This window comes from Arthroderma uncinatum, assembly GCF_011692745.1.
Source record: "Arthroderma uncinatum strain CBS 119779 chromosome Unknown scaffold4, whole genome shotgun sequence".
Classification (NCBI taxonomy): Eukaryota; Fungi; Ascomycota; class Eurotiomycetes; order Onygenales; family Arthrodermataceae; genus Arthroderma; species Arthroderma uncinatum.
In genome coordinates, this window is record NW_022983866.1 from 1,648,750 (window position 1) to 1,662,222 (window position 13,473).

General features: G+C 49.2%; 5 protein-coding genes across 5 annotated transcripts; 3 read left to right on the forward strand and 2 right to left on the reverse strand.

The window, feature by feature from the left end:
* Positions 1-592: 592 nt before the first annotated feature.
* GIQ15_05850 (uncharacterized protein) lies at positions 593-2,975 on the reverse strand (the record flags this gene model as incomplete). The annotated part of the gene is made up of 3 exons (XM_033553267.1): positions 593-2,344; positions 2,400-2,591; positions 2,658-2,975. The coding sequence occupies 3 exons, from the start codon at positions 2,973-2,975 to the stop codon at positions 593-595; spliced, it is 2,262 nt and encodes a 753-aa protein (XP_033404411.1).
* Positions 2,976-6,225: 3,250 nt separating this feature from the next.
* Positions 6,226-8,288, forward strand: GIQ15_05851 (uncharacterized protein; the record flags this gene model as incomplete). Its single annotated transcript, XM_033553268.1, has 5 exons — positions 6,226-6,367; positions 6,422-6,498; positions 6,574-7,495; positions 7,601-7,809; positions 7,881-8,288. The coding sequence occupies 5 exons, from the start codon at positions 6,226-6,228 to the stop codon at positions 8,286-8,288; spliced, it is 1,758 nt and encodes a 585-aa protein (XP_033404412.1).
* Positions 8,289-8,678: 390 nt separating this feature from the next.
* GIQ15_05852 (vesicular-fusion protein sec17) lies at positions 8,679-9,876 on the reverse strand (the record flags this gene model as incomplete). Its single annotated transcript, XM_033553269.1, has 4 exons — positions 8,679-8,918; positions 9,009-9,183; positions 9,248-9,777; positions 9,841-9,876. 4 exons carry the CDS (start codon positions 9,874-9,876, stop codon positions 8,679-8,681), a joined length of 981 nt encoding a protein of 326 aa, XP_033404413.1.
* Positions 9,877-10,138: 262 nt separating this feature from the next.
* GIQ15_05853 (uncharacterized protein) lies at positions 10,139-10,711 on the forward strand (the record flags this gene model as incomplete). The annotated part of the gene is made up of 1 exon (XM_033553270.1): positions 10,139-10,711. The coding sequence occupies one exon, from the start codon at positions 10,139-10,141 to the stop codon at positions 10,709-10,711; it is 573 nt and encodes a 190-aa protein (XP_033404414.1).
* A 320-nt stretch (positions 10,712-11,031) lies between these two features.
* On the forward strand, positions 11,032-13,350 carry GIQ15_05854 (DUF726 domain-containing protein; the record flags this gene model as incomplete). Its single annotated transcript, XM_033553271.1, has 2 exons — positions 11,032-12,961; positions 13,211-13,350. The coding sequence occupies 2 exons, from the start codon at positions 11,032-11,034 to the stop codon at positions 13,348-13,350; spliced, it is 2,070 nt and encodes a 689-aa protein (XP_033404415.1).
* Between the last annotated feature and the right edge of the window lie 123 nt (positions 13,351-13,473).

Below are 13,473 nucleotides of genomic sequence, written 5' to 3' on the forward strand. Positions count from 1 at the left end.
GGGGATGCCTTGAGCACACATGCATATGCCGTACGAGAGAACAGCCCGTTAATGTGCCAGTACATAACCCTCAGGGGAAGGATGCTTATGCTACATGTGGCCATTTTAATGCATGCCAACTCCGTACCTTCAAACCGGACAAGAGAACATAAAAAAGGAATACGAGGTGCAGAGTAACATAGAACTGCATGTGTATGTAGGAGTTCCCCATACCAACATGGCATGGCAATGCCAGGATGTCGTAGCCGTGACGTGAGAACTGGACTCCACAGTTAATACTTCTGGGACACGATCATGCCTGGTCAATTCATTATATTTATCGAAAAACAGATTTGAGAAAAATGCAACACCCTTCGAACTCCTCGTAAAACAATCCAACCAAACATAAACCCAACATCCATCGTCATCAACACGTTAGCTATCAGCATCTGTAATTACAACCCCCCCACGACTTCAACTACCCGAAATCAACCCTGTCATATCGCAAAGAACAATTTCAAAAACCGGCGATATAAAAAGCAACATGTATCGAGGTAAGTATCATGCAATATTCAACGGCAACCCTCGGGAAGAAACGCGCACTTCCCTCGCCTTACAACCCCTTCCACCGTGCCCAACCTGCAGCTTTAATTTCCTTCGATTTCGACGGTCCATGTCCTCTGTTCTTCGACGGGGATGATTCACTCTCATCCTGGACAAGGTCAGCACCCCTCCCTTCCTCAGCGAGTTTCCCACTGACCTCGCGCCGCCTTCCAACCCCCAAGCCGGCAAGATAATTTCCGTACCCTGGCGAGCCGGAACCTAGATCTGGGCCAAGGTCTATGCCCGTGTTGCTAACTACTCGTCCTTTGCGATCGGTCTCACCTCTACCGATGCGGGCTTCCATGTTGCCGTCACTGTCAGCATTATCTGCTCGAAGTGACTCGTAAGCTGACAACCGGCCACTCTTGCGTCTCCAGCGGGATCCTGATTTCTTGTTGCTTCCGGGGGATGGGGTACTCTGTGCCAGCTCCCCGTATGATCGTGTCTTACTACCGGGAGTGCCTTTGACGGGAGTGGTGGTGGTGGATGGATTCGGAAGGTCCGAAAGTGCCGTTCGATGCATATCACCACTAGACTCGTGTTGCGCGCCTCCTTCTACCTCCAAGGGCCGAGGAGTAGGTGGGTTCATGCCTAATGGGTTTACCCCCAAACTAGCGTTATTGTTGAGGTTATCAGCATTCCCCTTTGCGTAGTAACGCTCGCCCTGGCTCTGCTGATAGCCGTACATATTTGCTGGCTCATTTGGATCAAGCATGGCTTCGTCATCGTCTTCGTCGTCTTCATCATCGACAGCAGCGTATACCCCGCGGTGGCGTCTGACAGTACCGCTTCGTTGATTGAGACCGCTGTCTTCATAATCGTCGTCCCAGATCGCTTGCCTAGCTTCATGGTCGTCCATACCTGGGCTACCGATGGGATCTCTCAGTGGCGAAACCTCACGAGCGTGTAGTTCGGGAGAGGGAGGGTTGGAAGGATACGCTTCCCAGTTATCGTCTCCCATAGAGGACACGCCACTTGGTTCGCGGTTCTGAATTGCGGCAGTCTGAGGTTGAGATTGTGCGGTCGAGGGCGGAGTCTGGAACACAACCGACTGAGGCCTGGATGATCCGTTACCTCTACCTCTAACAGTCGTTCGGCCAATGGGTGTCTTAGGTCTGCTAGTCTCTTCATACTGACGCATTTGTTGGCTAGGGAGGTCGCAGCGTGAATGTCTGTGGGACTTAGCAGAATAGTATGATAACCTGTCATCGCCATTCTTTTGGAACTGGTTTGCTGTTATCGTCACACTCGAATTATTCCTTGTGTGCGCAAACGGGACCGTACGAGTGGCTGGCAGTAAAGTACTGTACGGATCAGTCTCAGACGAACCGATTGTGCTTTGGCTCAGATGCTTTTCGGCTATCTCAGACTTGGTGCGCTTATGGCGACGAGAAGTCAAGTTCTCCTCCAACGGGTTCATATCCGGTGGTAACTTGTTTATTTTGCGGAATACCACAGCCAAGTAGATGTCTATAACGAGTGACGCGATATGAAGCCCAGCAAGAGTTGTGGCAGTTAGGACCGTTGCATAGATGATCTTTTCTGTGACTTGGTCTTCCCCGAATAGGGTGTTCCACCCATAGCTTTTCGATTCATGTTCGGTTCTCGAAATAAGGGCAGTGAACACAAAGAACGGAATCAAACCAGCGTCAAGGACTGCGGCAAAAAGCATGTAGCTAGCCGTGGAACCAGGGGTGCGTGACATAGCAGACCGACAGAGGTGGAAAATAGCGTAGATCGCATGAACCACTGCCACAGCGGGCTATTATATGTTAGCTAACCCTCTATAAAAATCATCTTTGCAGTGATAAACTTACCCCCACTCGGATAATCCATGCTACCTGAATGGTTGTATTGTTGATGCATATCACGCAGAACAGGATCCCCAGAACACCAATTAGGGTCAATACCCGTAGCAGAAGTTGACAGAGTCGGGCATATTTGACATATTTCTTTATATTTGGGCTCATGTTGGTGACAGGCTGTGTTCCTGTTGGAATGACCGCGTACTAAACAGAAAGTAGCCCACGTTAGAATTCATCATGACAAGGACATAGTACAAAATAGATACATACCGAGTCTGGATGCTGGTTGAAATTGACCAAGGGGCCATTTTTCTTTGGCCTTTGCGGGCGAGGTGCCCAGCTGTTCAAGGTGACAGCTTTGGGGTTGAAATCAGCAACCTGTGCTGATTTGGGATATAGAGAGGGCGGGTCGTAGAGAAACGGCGGTTCGGTTTTCCCCATGGCCACTCCTGTAAAATTGCAAGCATATACAGTTAGAATATCAGTCGTAGGGTGCTGGTGTAGGCGTCGTTGAAACAATTCAATTGCAGGATGGTCGGGGTTCAGCTCAGCTCTGCGATCTGGGATCTCGCGTTGTGAACAAAACATCGCTGGCGGGATTGTTGCCATAGCAACAGGCGCCGTCTTTGGTCTGCGAGCCTCAGCTTTAGCCGCGCGATCCACGTCGCTTGGCCCTAGAGCAAGCCCAGGTGTTCGACTAGGTAGACGGAGAGACTCACGGGCTATCTCGAGTCTTCGTGGTGCGGTGCTCACTCTACAGTATATCCGCTGAGGGCGGCGGTTGAATTAAGCTTATGCGGGTTGAGTCTACGGTTATTCCAACCTCAACCATCCAACATCGCCATCATCGACACTCTTCACTACGGGGCATGGAGTACGGAGAAATTGGCGCTGAACAGCCCTTGAGCGACAGGCTATGTGTCTTAAGAGACGCCTTTGGCGCGCGGAGGCCATATACTAGCACCAGGCCCATAGATATAGTCGCGGCAGGGCAAGTCGACAAGACGACAAGCAGCATGACCAGAGACTACATTTGGAGAAAGACAAAGGACGCGGCCTCAAAAGGGGTGTCACATTTGGCTACAGACACAGCAACCGATTTTTGCGAACCGCGCGTTCTTGTCTTCCAGGCTTGTCACGGAGACGCCCAGTCCAGCTTCAAAGTACAATCTTTCGAGAGCCAGGTTTGGCTAGGCTACGTCAGCGCCAGCATCAATTCGTCAGCAGAGCAAGTCTAGATGTCACGGCAATATATTTTGGGCCTGCTACAGCTGATACACGGCGGACAGCGTATGCCCACGGAGGATCTACTTAGCGCTGTTAGAGATTCTGAGGCGTGTATGGAGCGTATCCTAGAGCCTCAGTTTACGAGAAACCACAGACAGTGATCTCGCGTGGAGATGGATTCTCGAGCGGGGACCCTTCCCGCGGTATAACATAATCTGCATGCCCCTTTTTTCGCAAAAAGGACGGTGTAGGGAGGTCAAGCCAACGGGAGGAATTAACCATACCGCCTACCACAAATGTTCTGTGACTTCTTTGCAAGGGCTAACAAGTTTCAAACCAAAGCTTGTCTTCACCTGACGTAAGTTCCAACGACTGGGGAGAGTGATCTACGGAATCCCTACATATATTACCACACCTATACAGCGCTATCTCCTGACAATCTCGGTCACGGAATGAGACAGGCCACGGATTCCCGACCGAAAATAGTGTGTTATCATGTATGGATTACATATTATTAACTAGGTCTATCGATTTCCATTACGCTTTCCCTGTTTAAGCCCTTGATCAGGGTTTAGAGCAAGGGTTTCCTTGCGGCAGACCGCCTTCGATCAACCCCCCCGGGGAACGCAGTTCGCGAACAGACCAACCAACATGGGGACCCGTCAAGAGTGTGACCATCCAACTGCCCTCCAGAATGTGAAAGAAACGCTAGCTCCGGGAAGAAACTTGGAGAAACATGTACCCCGTTAATCGACACCAGGGAAGCGGATTGACGATAGATTTCGCCAGTCGCGGCGGAATTTTTTCTAAAACACTCTACGTCTTACAAAATTTGCAACCTCGCCGTTGTTGTCCTGGTCGTTAACTGCTCCCGCCATTATCTGTCAGTCAAGGGCCGACCCTGTCTTATAGGACTATTATATACGCATACCGATCGTTAAACTGTGATTTTCGGCCGATTCTGCTACGAACAGGGTCAGCCTTCAAGGTATCCAGAAGAGGATGACCGTTTTACTCCGTATTCCTATTTAAGGCCACCCGGAAATACCTTGGTACAGAAGCTCCGTGCCCCCACGAGGGCTTATCGTCTTCTACGCGGAAATCCGGGGAATAAGCCAGGTTACAAGCACTCGGGGTCACTGCCTCCCGAACCCGTAACATCTATGGGCAGCGTCGGGCGCAAGGGGCAAGAGCATTGACCTCCCCTGAAACGTCTTGCCTTCGATTCTCTCGACCGAGTTCAAATGGAAACGGCTGCGAGGACAGGGCTTAGTTTTGGTTTCTTACGTTTGAGTTCCTCAAGGTGCCCTTGAAGAATATCGATAAGCACAGGCGGTTTGGAACCGAATAATTTTCAACTCCTACAGACTGGCTTCAAGCTGCATAACATACTATGGGGCGACTGAACAGAGATGGAGTTTTTATTTTTAGAACTCGATTCGGGTAAAAAGACCCTGCTCATAGGAGACGCACTTTACGGTCGGGGGGAGCAAGATATTGCTTCTAGCCAATGCTATATATGCGGAGGACTAAAAGGTGCCCTCGGCTAATTCGAGACACAATATATTACTCATGCGGAATGGATCATAGCCTTGCCTCTGTCCTCCGGACGAGTATGTTTAAAAAAAACTATACATCAAAAACGCGAAAGCGGTGGAATGTAACTCGTCGCACTCCATCCCAGCAAAGTGCTGTCAGAAGGTCTTGTCGCCAAAATATTTCAAACAAGTCTTGCATCGCTCTGCCGATCATCTGGCGTTGAAAGCCTTCCTTCCCGCCCCTCCGCCTTTCCGCCTTTCCGCCTCGCTGCCTCTCTGCTCGGCACGTCGCAGTAGCGCGTGCGGCGTACTAACGAGCTCGTTGGCAAGAAGCCTCCATACCTACGAAGTACGTACACTCTTTCCCTTTCTCCTGCGCTGACTTTACATCTTTCTACGGAGTATACTAGCAATGCATTACAACGTACGGAGTATAGCACGTTCCACTCAGGGGATATTCCAGTATCCCAGAAGCAAAATGGAAGGAGAGTCCGTGTGGTATCCATATCGACCGATGGCTTTCAAAACCATTTATGTCGCACCAGAGGGTGCACTGGCTATGTTAAGATAGAACTATGCGATGGAGTTTTCATTGTAAGCCTTCCCATACTTCGTATTATTGATCAGTATTTATATGCGCCAAGGAATAAATAACTAGACTAGCGGACAGGAACAGCACAGAAAATAAGAAAACGTCTCGCAGGAAGAAGAATAATTTTATGGAATTTGAGCTGCTGCATTGCCCTTCATGCTTATTTCGTATATAGCTCGAAAGTACTAGAAGTTTTACACCTCTAAGGCAGAATTTTATGAACATAGCTTGATCTTTGAGTTTTGTCTGTGATTTCCTTCGGTTTATATAGCGCCTAAATTAGGCATTCTGCAAGTGTTGACGATGGTCAGTAAAAACGCCCTTCCCAGCTTGTTTTTCCCCAGCGTGTGGCCGTTTGCTCTTCTCTGCGCCTCCTCTCTGTCCGTAACTATCTTTTCCCTTCGCCCACAATCTTGGATGTTGCCTCGCGGTTTACACGCCTGTTGAATTGTGGGGAGGAGATCATAATAGTATTTACATTATGCTAAGCGGGCAATACCCTAAAAAGGCATTTACTTGCTTCTACTGGGTAAACGGAGGCTGTAGACACAGCGCCGACCAATGCAAATTTGTTCACGAATACACCGAGAGAGTTGCTAAGCCACCAAAACCTCCTCGATACGGTGAGAAAGAGCCTTGGACCTACTCGCTACATAGCTTGCTTACTTTGGATACAGCATGGAGGGACGATAGGCCGGAAACGAAGAATCTTATAGACCTACTATCGAATGGAGGGGACTCTAGCGACTCAAAGGTATTTGAAGATGCATCAAGCGATGCCTATCCATGTATAGACCCTTTTGAACTATATTTCTTACTCATATTCTAGGACTTCAACTCAGTTGCGACATCTGACCAGGCTATTGAGACTGTCCGGCCTGCAAAAATTGTAGCCCGAGCTATCGAGTCCGGACACGACTATGAGCTTGTCAAGGAGCTTCTCACCAACTATTCACACTCGGGGGGGAAAGATTCAATTTCACCAGGGGAGAAGTTAGAGATCTTGTTAGCAGTCATACGATGCGATCGACCAGATCTTGTTGAACTGGTCATCGAGAACGGAGCGGATCCAAATGGCGTGGTCCCCAATTCTGAAATTCCTCTTCTCGGATCTGCCATATTGAACAGAAACTCGGCTGCAGTTTCAATTGTCAACATTCTTCTGGCTTCGGGTGCTGACCCTCACGCAATTCCAAAGTCGCTATGGGAAGATGGAATCTACACTTCCCACGACCAAACTGCCGACGAGGACGATGAATCAATTGATTCTGGGCTAAAGGCCTTAACAGATACTCTTGCGGAGAGTGCAAACGTATCGATCAGGCACAGCCTCCTACAAGCATCTAAGACGTTGCCTCCCCTTCCGGCCAACGTTGAGATGTACTTATTGCCGTTTATCAAACGAATAACTCGCGCGGAGCATACTATGATTGGACAGAGAGTTGCAATCGAGTGGATTAAAAAGTTTTTGACCTTGAAGTTCATGACAAGAATGAATTCACCACTGGTTATGGCTTTTGTTGGACCGGCAGGCCACGGAAAGTCCTCCCTCGCCAAAGAACTTGGAACATTTATACCCCTATCGAAGCTTCAGAAAGTGGATGACGATGATGATGACGATGAAGAAGATGCTCCCCATAATACAAGAAAACCAACCAATGCGCTGGGAGAATTGCAGGTTCTCTTTGTTGACAATAACGATATAGCCGGGTATCAGCGACTTCTTTCGTTTCTAGATGGAGATGATACCTGTAAGTATTTATATAATTAAACCCGTGCGAAATACCCTGTGGTGCTCTGCATATGAGTGCTACCCTATTATTCTCAGAAATCAACGGCTAACAATGCATATGTAGATTACTATGTCAACAAAGGGGAGAAAACGATTATCGACAAATCTAATACATTGTGTATTATTGCAACCACTCACGGAGAAGAAAGAGTATTAGGGTATCATCGCAAGGATATGTCAAAGGGGGAGGAGGATAACGAGACGCATCCAGAGAACATTGTTCATTGTGACTTGGAGGCTTGGCTTGGTGATGAACTAGAAAAAGGGCTAGGGGTAAGGCCGTTTTATTCCCCTTCACTCACCAGGTATCTGGCCAATATGGATGTTGCTAACTAGCAATCCAGACATCTCTTGCTGGGCATGTTGGATGCATTATCCCATTCTTCCCATTCTCCAAGGCTGAGGCGACCGTACTCGCCCACTCATATCTCCTAAAGGCTACGGATGCCCTCGCCGAATTCCATGACTCGCTCCATCAATCCAAACACGGAGAACTAGACAATATTACATTTTGTCTGGACGCAGATATCGAGACTTGCGAGCGTCTCGCGAAAGTGTGCTATGTTGTTAAGCAAGGGGCACGCTCCATTGAGCAAGGAATTTTCAGAACTATCCAACCCCAGATGATGTACAAGTATCTGGAATCCGACCTGGTGCATGATAAGCAACATCACGATGGAAATACGGCAGATCGTGGTGATAGGTATGCCACTGTTGTTGTGAGAGAAGATATTTCAATTACCTTGGAGTAAAAATTGGGTATATGAGCCTGATATGTTAGTTGAGCGTGCAAAAGGTTGGGACTGGGTCTATGCATGATGTAATGGCGATGTCTAGGGCTTCTAGTTTAACAAATCAAATGAAGCTATACTTTCTTACCTCTTGCTGTGGCTTTAATAATGAGGAGCATTAAAAAGCTGTTTATACAGGGAGGGTTACAGATGCCGTGGTTGAGAATATTACCGTCAGGTCCATTTTGCTCCCTTTGCCCTGACATCGTAGCATAATGGCTATATAACAATATAAGTAAGACCGTATATTAAGGTAAGATACCGTTAGATTGGCCATATCGGAAGGGAAATGTATAAATATAGAACGCATATATTGATGGAGCAAAAGAAGCAATTGTAAACATGTGCGTTTTAAGAGAAATCCTCCCCTGTTTCCTCAATGTTATTTTTTATCCGGAGGAATATTGCCGTCTTCCATTTGTCTAGTTTGCTCAGCTGGTCGTATTCGTAGAGCCTATCTCCAAAGGCATCAGTGTCTCCCTGTTCAACGGCTTGAGCTAGGTCGGTAAGTAATGCAAACTCGCGAGTTGCCTGGAACGAGTTATCGAGTTCACAGTAGCTTTGAAGCGCACGGTTAGTGGCAACAAGGTCCTATCGGGTGGCATCCAGAAAATCAGCATCCTATTTCACGAATCGTTGGGGAATGAAATGAATATGGGAGCGTCATGAAGGGTATAATACCTTTGAGGCAAGATGGCACATGGTAGCTTTCATAAAGTATTCCTTTACCGACCACTTCATCAAGTTGTTATTTATAGAAGATTTGGCGACCTTTTCAAAATTTGTTACTGCTTTGAGGTAATCGGCCTTTAGAGCTGCAAGATCCGCAACCTTGAGGAAGTGCTTGTTGGCAAGTCTAAATATAAAAGAGGGTTAGACGACCAAGGCAAATCACACATAGTCCTAGAGGGAATACGTACGCTTCAGCGTTATCACCCTCGAACCACTCGGCAGCCTTCTCGTACGCCGCAAGAGCTCTGGTCTCATCTCCGATTTCAACCTCATACACTTCTGCAAGGTTTTGCTGGTGAGATGCGGCACGTCTGAAGTTTCCCGTGGTAATATAGTGTTGTATGGCGGTTTGAAGCACTCGAGCGGCATCTTCTGGGTCGCTCTTCCGGTATACTTTGAACGCCTCCGTCAGTGTGTTTGCGGCATCACCTGGCTCGTTCAGATTCAGCGTGAAGATAGCAGCAGCCTTCTCAAAGGCAGCTCCAGCCTCCTTATCTATATCATTCCAACAGGCGGTTAGCTCACTGCTGGCTTCATTCCTAATCCTGCTCCCACCCAAGAGCAACGTGTCGCGGAAACGCGGGGGAGACGAACTCATTTTCTGTACCCTAAAGGCATTTGCGGCTTGCGTATATAGGTCGGCGGCATTCTCGAACTTCTCCGTTTTACCTCCAAAGAAGCTAAAGCCTCCAGATGCGCTCTGGAGGGCCTTGTCTGCCTAGAGAAGGGATAGTTAGCAGGGCCATACACAATTCGGTCGCGGGGCAATGCGGCGCCCTACTTTCTGCAGAAGCACTCGGGGATCCTGTTCAGACATTATATCAAGGATACGGCCTCTCTCGTACTATGCAAGTTGGCAAGAAGTCGTCCTTTGACAGAGGAACGCGGGTTGTCGTGAAGTTGGGCTGTGTATGTATAAACCGTGTGATGGATGTAAAGGGCGATGTTGGGTGACGTTTTGGCCAAGACCAGACTTTTGGTAATCCTCAACCAGAGCTGACCATCAACTTTCTTCTCTTCGACCACACCCTTTCTCTCCTCTCGACCTCGCTTTACGGACGGTGATTAATCTATAAAGCATGACGGCGACACGTTTAACGCCCCGAATAACCTTCTTACGGACCAATTGGCTTCCCAAGAATTCACCATCCCGGCCGGTTTGCTATTCAACTGCAGCACCTACGGACGTGAGCGCCCTTCTCTCCAAGCCTACCTGGTCCGTCAAGTCTCTTCTACCGGTCTCTCAACAAGACCGAGACGCCAGTATCACGCCAAAACAGCTGAGACACCTGCTTCGACTTGCCGCCCTTCCACAGCCGTCAACCCAGGTCGAAGAGGAGGACATGCTCAAGACATTGGCGTCCCAGATACACTTTGTGAAGGAGATCCAACAGGTCGACACTACGAACGTGTCTCCACTGCGCAGCATCCGTGACGAGACCGGCGACGCTCAAAAGGAGAATACAATTGATCTTGCTCTATTAAAGTCCGCGTTGGAACGGGAAGAATTTGTCGGACGGGCCAAGCGAATTCGTCGTAAACACGCCGAGAAACTAGATAAACCGGACGGTGATACGTGGGATGGAGACGCCCTGAAGGCCGCTAGCAAGACGATGGGCAGATATTTCGTCGTCCAGTCTGGCTCGGACTAGGATATCTTCCCTTCTTCCCTTCTCTTTCTCTCTCTCTTCTTCTCGTCTTTTCTCTATGAAAGCTCGAGACGTGAATTACCGACACGTGACCTCACGTGCTATCAAAATGCAGCTGCTTCGGCCACCAGCTTTTAACGGTGTCACTTTCTCCGAGACATGCTGCAAGCGCCCTGAGTCCCTGTCACCTTGGCGAGCTGTGAGGCTCTGGGGGACAGATTCCCAGAACCGCTGAGCCTTTGACGATCGACCTTCGTGCTACCTAAAGGACTCATCCGACGCGGCTGTGGGTATTCATAGCTTCGGCATCTTATACGTTTCTGATGGCGAGCTACAATTCAAGAGCCGGCGGCCAGTCTGCACGCCAGACGCGCGAGGATGGCTCCCAGGCTGCTCCCAGCCAGGACCTTCGCGAGCTCCTGAGCGATTCGCAGTCCAGTGACCTGATTGACTTGGTGCTCAATACTACGGATTCCATGGAGGCGCTGTTATCTCCCCGCTCCGAGTCCGATATGAAGGAGAGCCTAACTCGTGCGAATACCTTTGATAGTGTGAAGGGAGAGGTGGATCTGTTGGGTGACGAGCCTGAGCGACCACAGCGCCCAAAGAGACTCGTTAGGTCGGCAACAACCGTTGCGGCGGTAAAAGCGGAGGCTGAGGCATCTCGACATTTTAACTCCTGGAGAGATTCGGTTTTAGCCAGGCTAAGAGAAGCTCTCCATGTCACCAAAGAGAGGGCGCCGCCAAAACCCATCCATGAGCAGCAATCCTTAATTGACTTGGACTGGGTTGAACCTGTGCCTGGGATGCAGGCTTCCCAGGGAATCCTTCTACAGGACCTACCAACCGAAACCAAGAACCTAATCATTAACTCCCTCCTTCTGTTACTTTTAAGCCTGGAACACTATAACGCACACTCGCGTGTCCTCCTGGTCCGGGTAGCTTTGGAACTCGGACTACAAGTCGCTGACGTATCAGAACATGAGATGAAAGTCGCACATGTGCTCTTGGATAGCGTGAAAGAAATGACTTTGGCTGAAGAAGAAATCAAACGCAAAGCTGATCAAACCAAAGCAAGCCGAAGGTGGAAAGTCGGTCTTGCATCTGTGGCTGGAGCAGCGTTGATCGGAGTGACTGGTGGACTGGCTGCACCGCTAGTTGCTGCTGGTATCGGTACTATCATGGGAGGCCTAGGCCTCGGAGCGACCGTTGCCGCTGGATATCTTGGTGCCGTTACCGGTAGTTCCATTATAATCGGTGGATTGTTTGGTGCTTATGGTGCCAAAATGTCTGGAAGAATGATGGATCGCTACGCAAGGGAGGTAGAAGACTTCGCCTTCCTGCCACTTGGTGCGACCCCAAAACCGTCTACTGACCCAACGGCAGCCACGCCTTCGTCTTCTGATAATCGGTTGAGGGTTACGATTGGAATCAGCGGCTGGCTCACGGAGGGAATGGACGTGATCACTCCATGGCGAGTACTCGGCCGCGATTCAGACGTCTTTGCTCTTCGATGGGAGCTGCACGCCCTTCTGAGGCTTGGGAGTTCACTGATGACGTTCGTAAGGAACACTGCTTGGACTTTTGCTGGAAGAACCGTATTGAGTAAAACTGCCCTTGCACCAGTTGTGGGGGCAGTAATGCTTCCTGTTACCATCTCGAGAATCTCATACATCATCGATAACCCGTTTAACGTCGCCAAAGTCAGAGCAGACAAAGCAGGCCAAATACTCGCAGACGCACTAATCAACAAGGCCCAGGGCGAGAGATCCGTCACTCTGATAGGATATTCCCTTGGGGCTCGTGTGATCTTCTCTTGTCTTATCGCTCTTGCCAAGCGGCGGGCGTTCGGACTCATCGAATCTGCGATCCTAATCGGTTCTCCGACGCCCTCTACTACTTCCCATTGGCGATTAATGCGATCCGTGGTGAGTGGGAGGCTAGTCAACGTCTATTCTGAAACAGATGGAATCCTCCAATTCCTATATCGGGCAAACAGCATGCAACTTGACATTGCCGGTCTTGAAGCAATACCTGGCTTGAAGAGCGTGGAAAACTATAATGTCACTGATATTGTTAGCAGCCACTTGCAGTATCAATTCTCGATTGGCAAGATACTGCAGCGGATCGGGTTTGATCATTTGGATGAGCGTGAAATAGAGAGACAGAAGATTCGACTCGAGGTGAATGAAGAGGAGATGAAGCATATCGAGGAGGAACGGATTGCTACGGCTGGTGCTGCTCGTGGATCTAGTACGGGTGCAAAGACTGGCGTTAGCAATAATGCTAATTCTAACGCCAGTGCAAAAACCAGTGCAAAAACCAGGACAGGTGCCAACGCAACTGCCATGGGCGCTGTTGCCATTGGTGCTACTACTACTGCTGCTGCTGCTGCTGCTACCGCATCTAATACCGCCGGTGGTGATGGCGCAGATGACAGCGATGATGCCGACGATGCGGCGCCCACTGGTATAATGATGGTTGACAATGATTTTGAGCTAGAGGATTCAATAGACCCGGATGAATGCCCTTATCCTGACGTCGAACCCGAGCAGCTAGAACGGGACATTGAAGCCATCACCATGGAACGCCTCATGAACGCTCGAATGGGCGGTATCCAGCTTGAGGATAACGACTCTTGATTGCCTTCCCTCCATGTTCTACAGAAAACCCATACTGTTAGATTCTTACTATACAGATGCTTCTACCCTTGGGTTGGCGAGCAATGAAATAGCAATCAAGTAAATTTCTAGGACCTTAGGTGG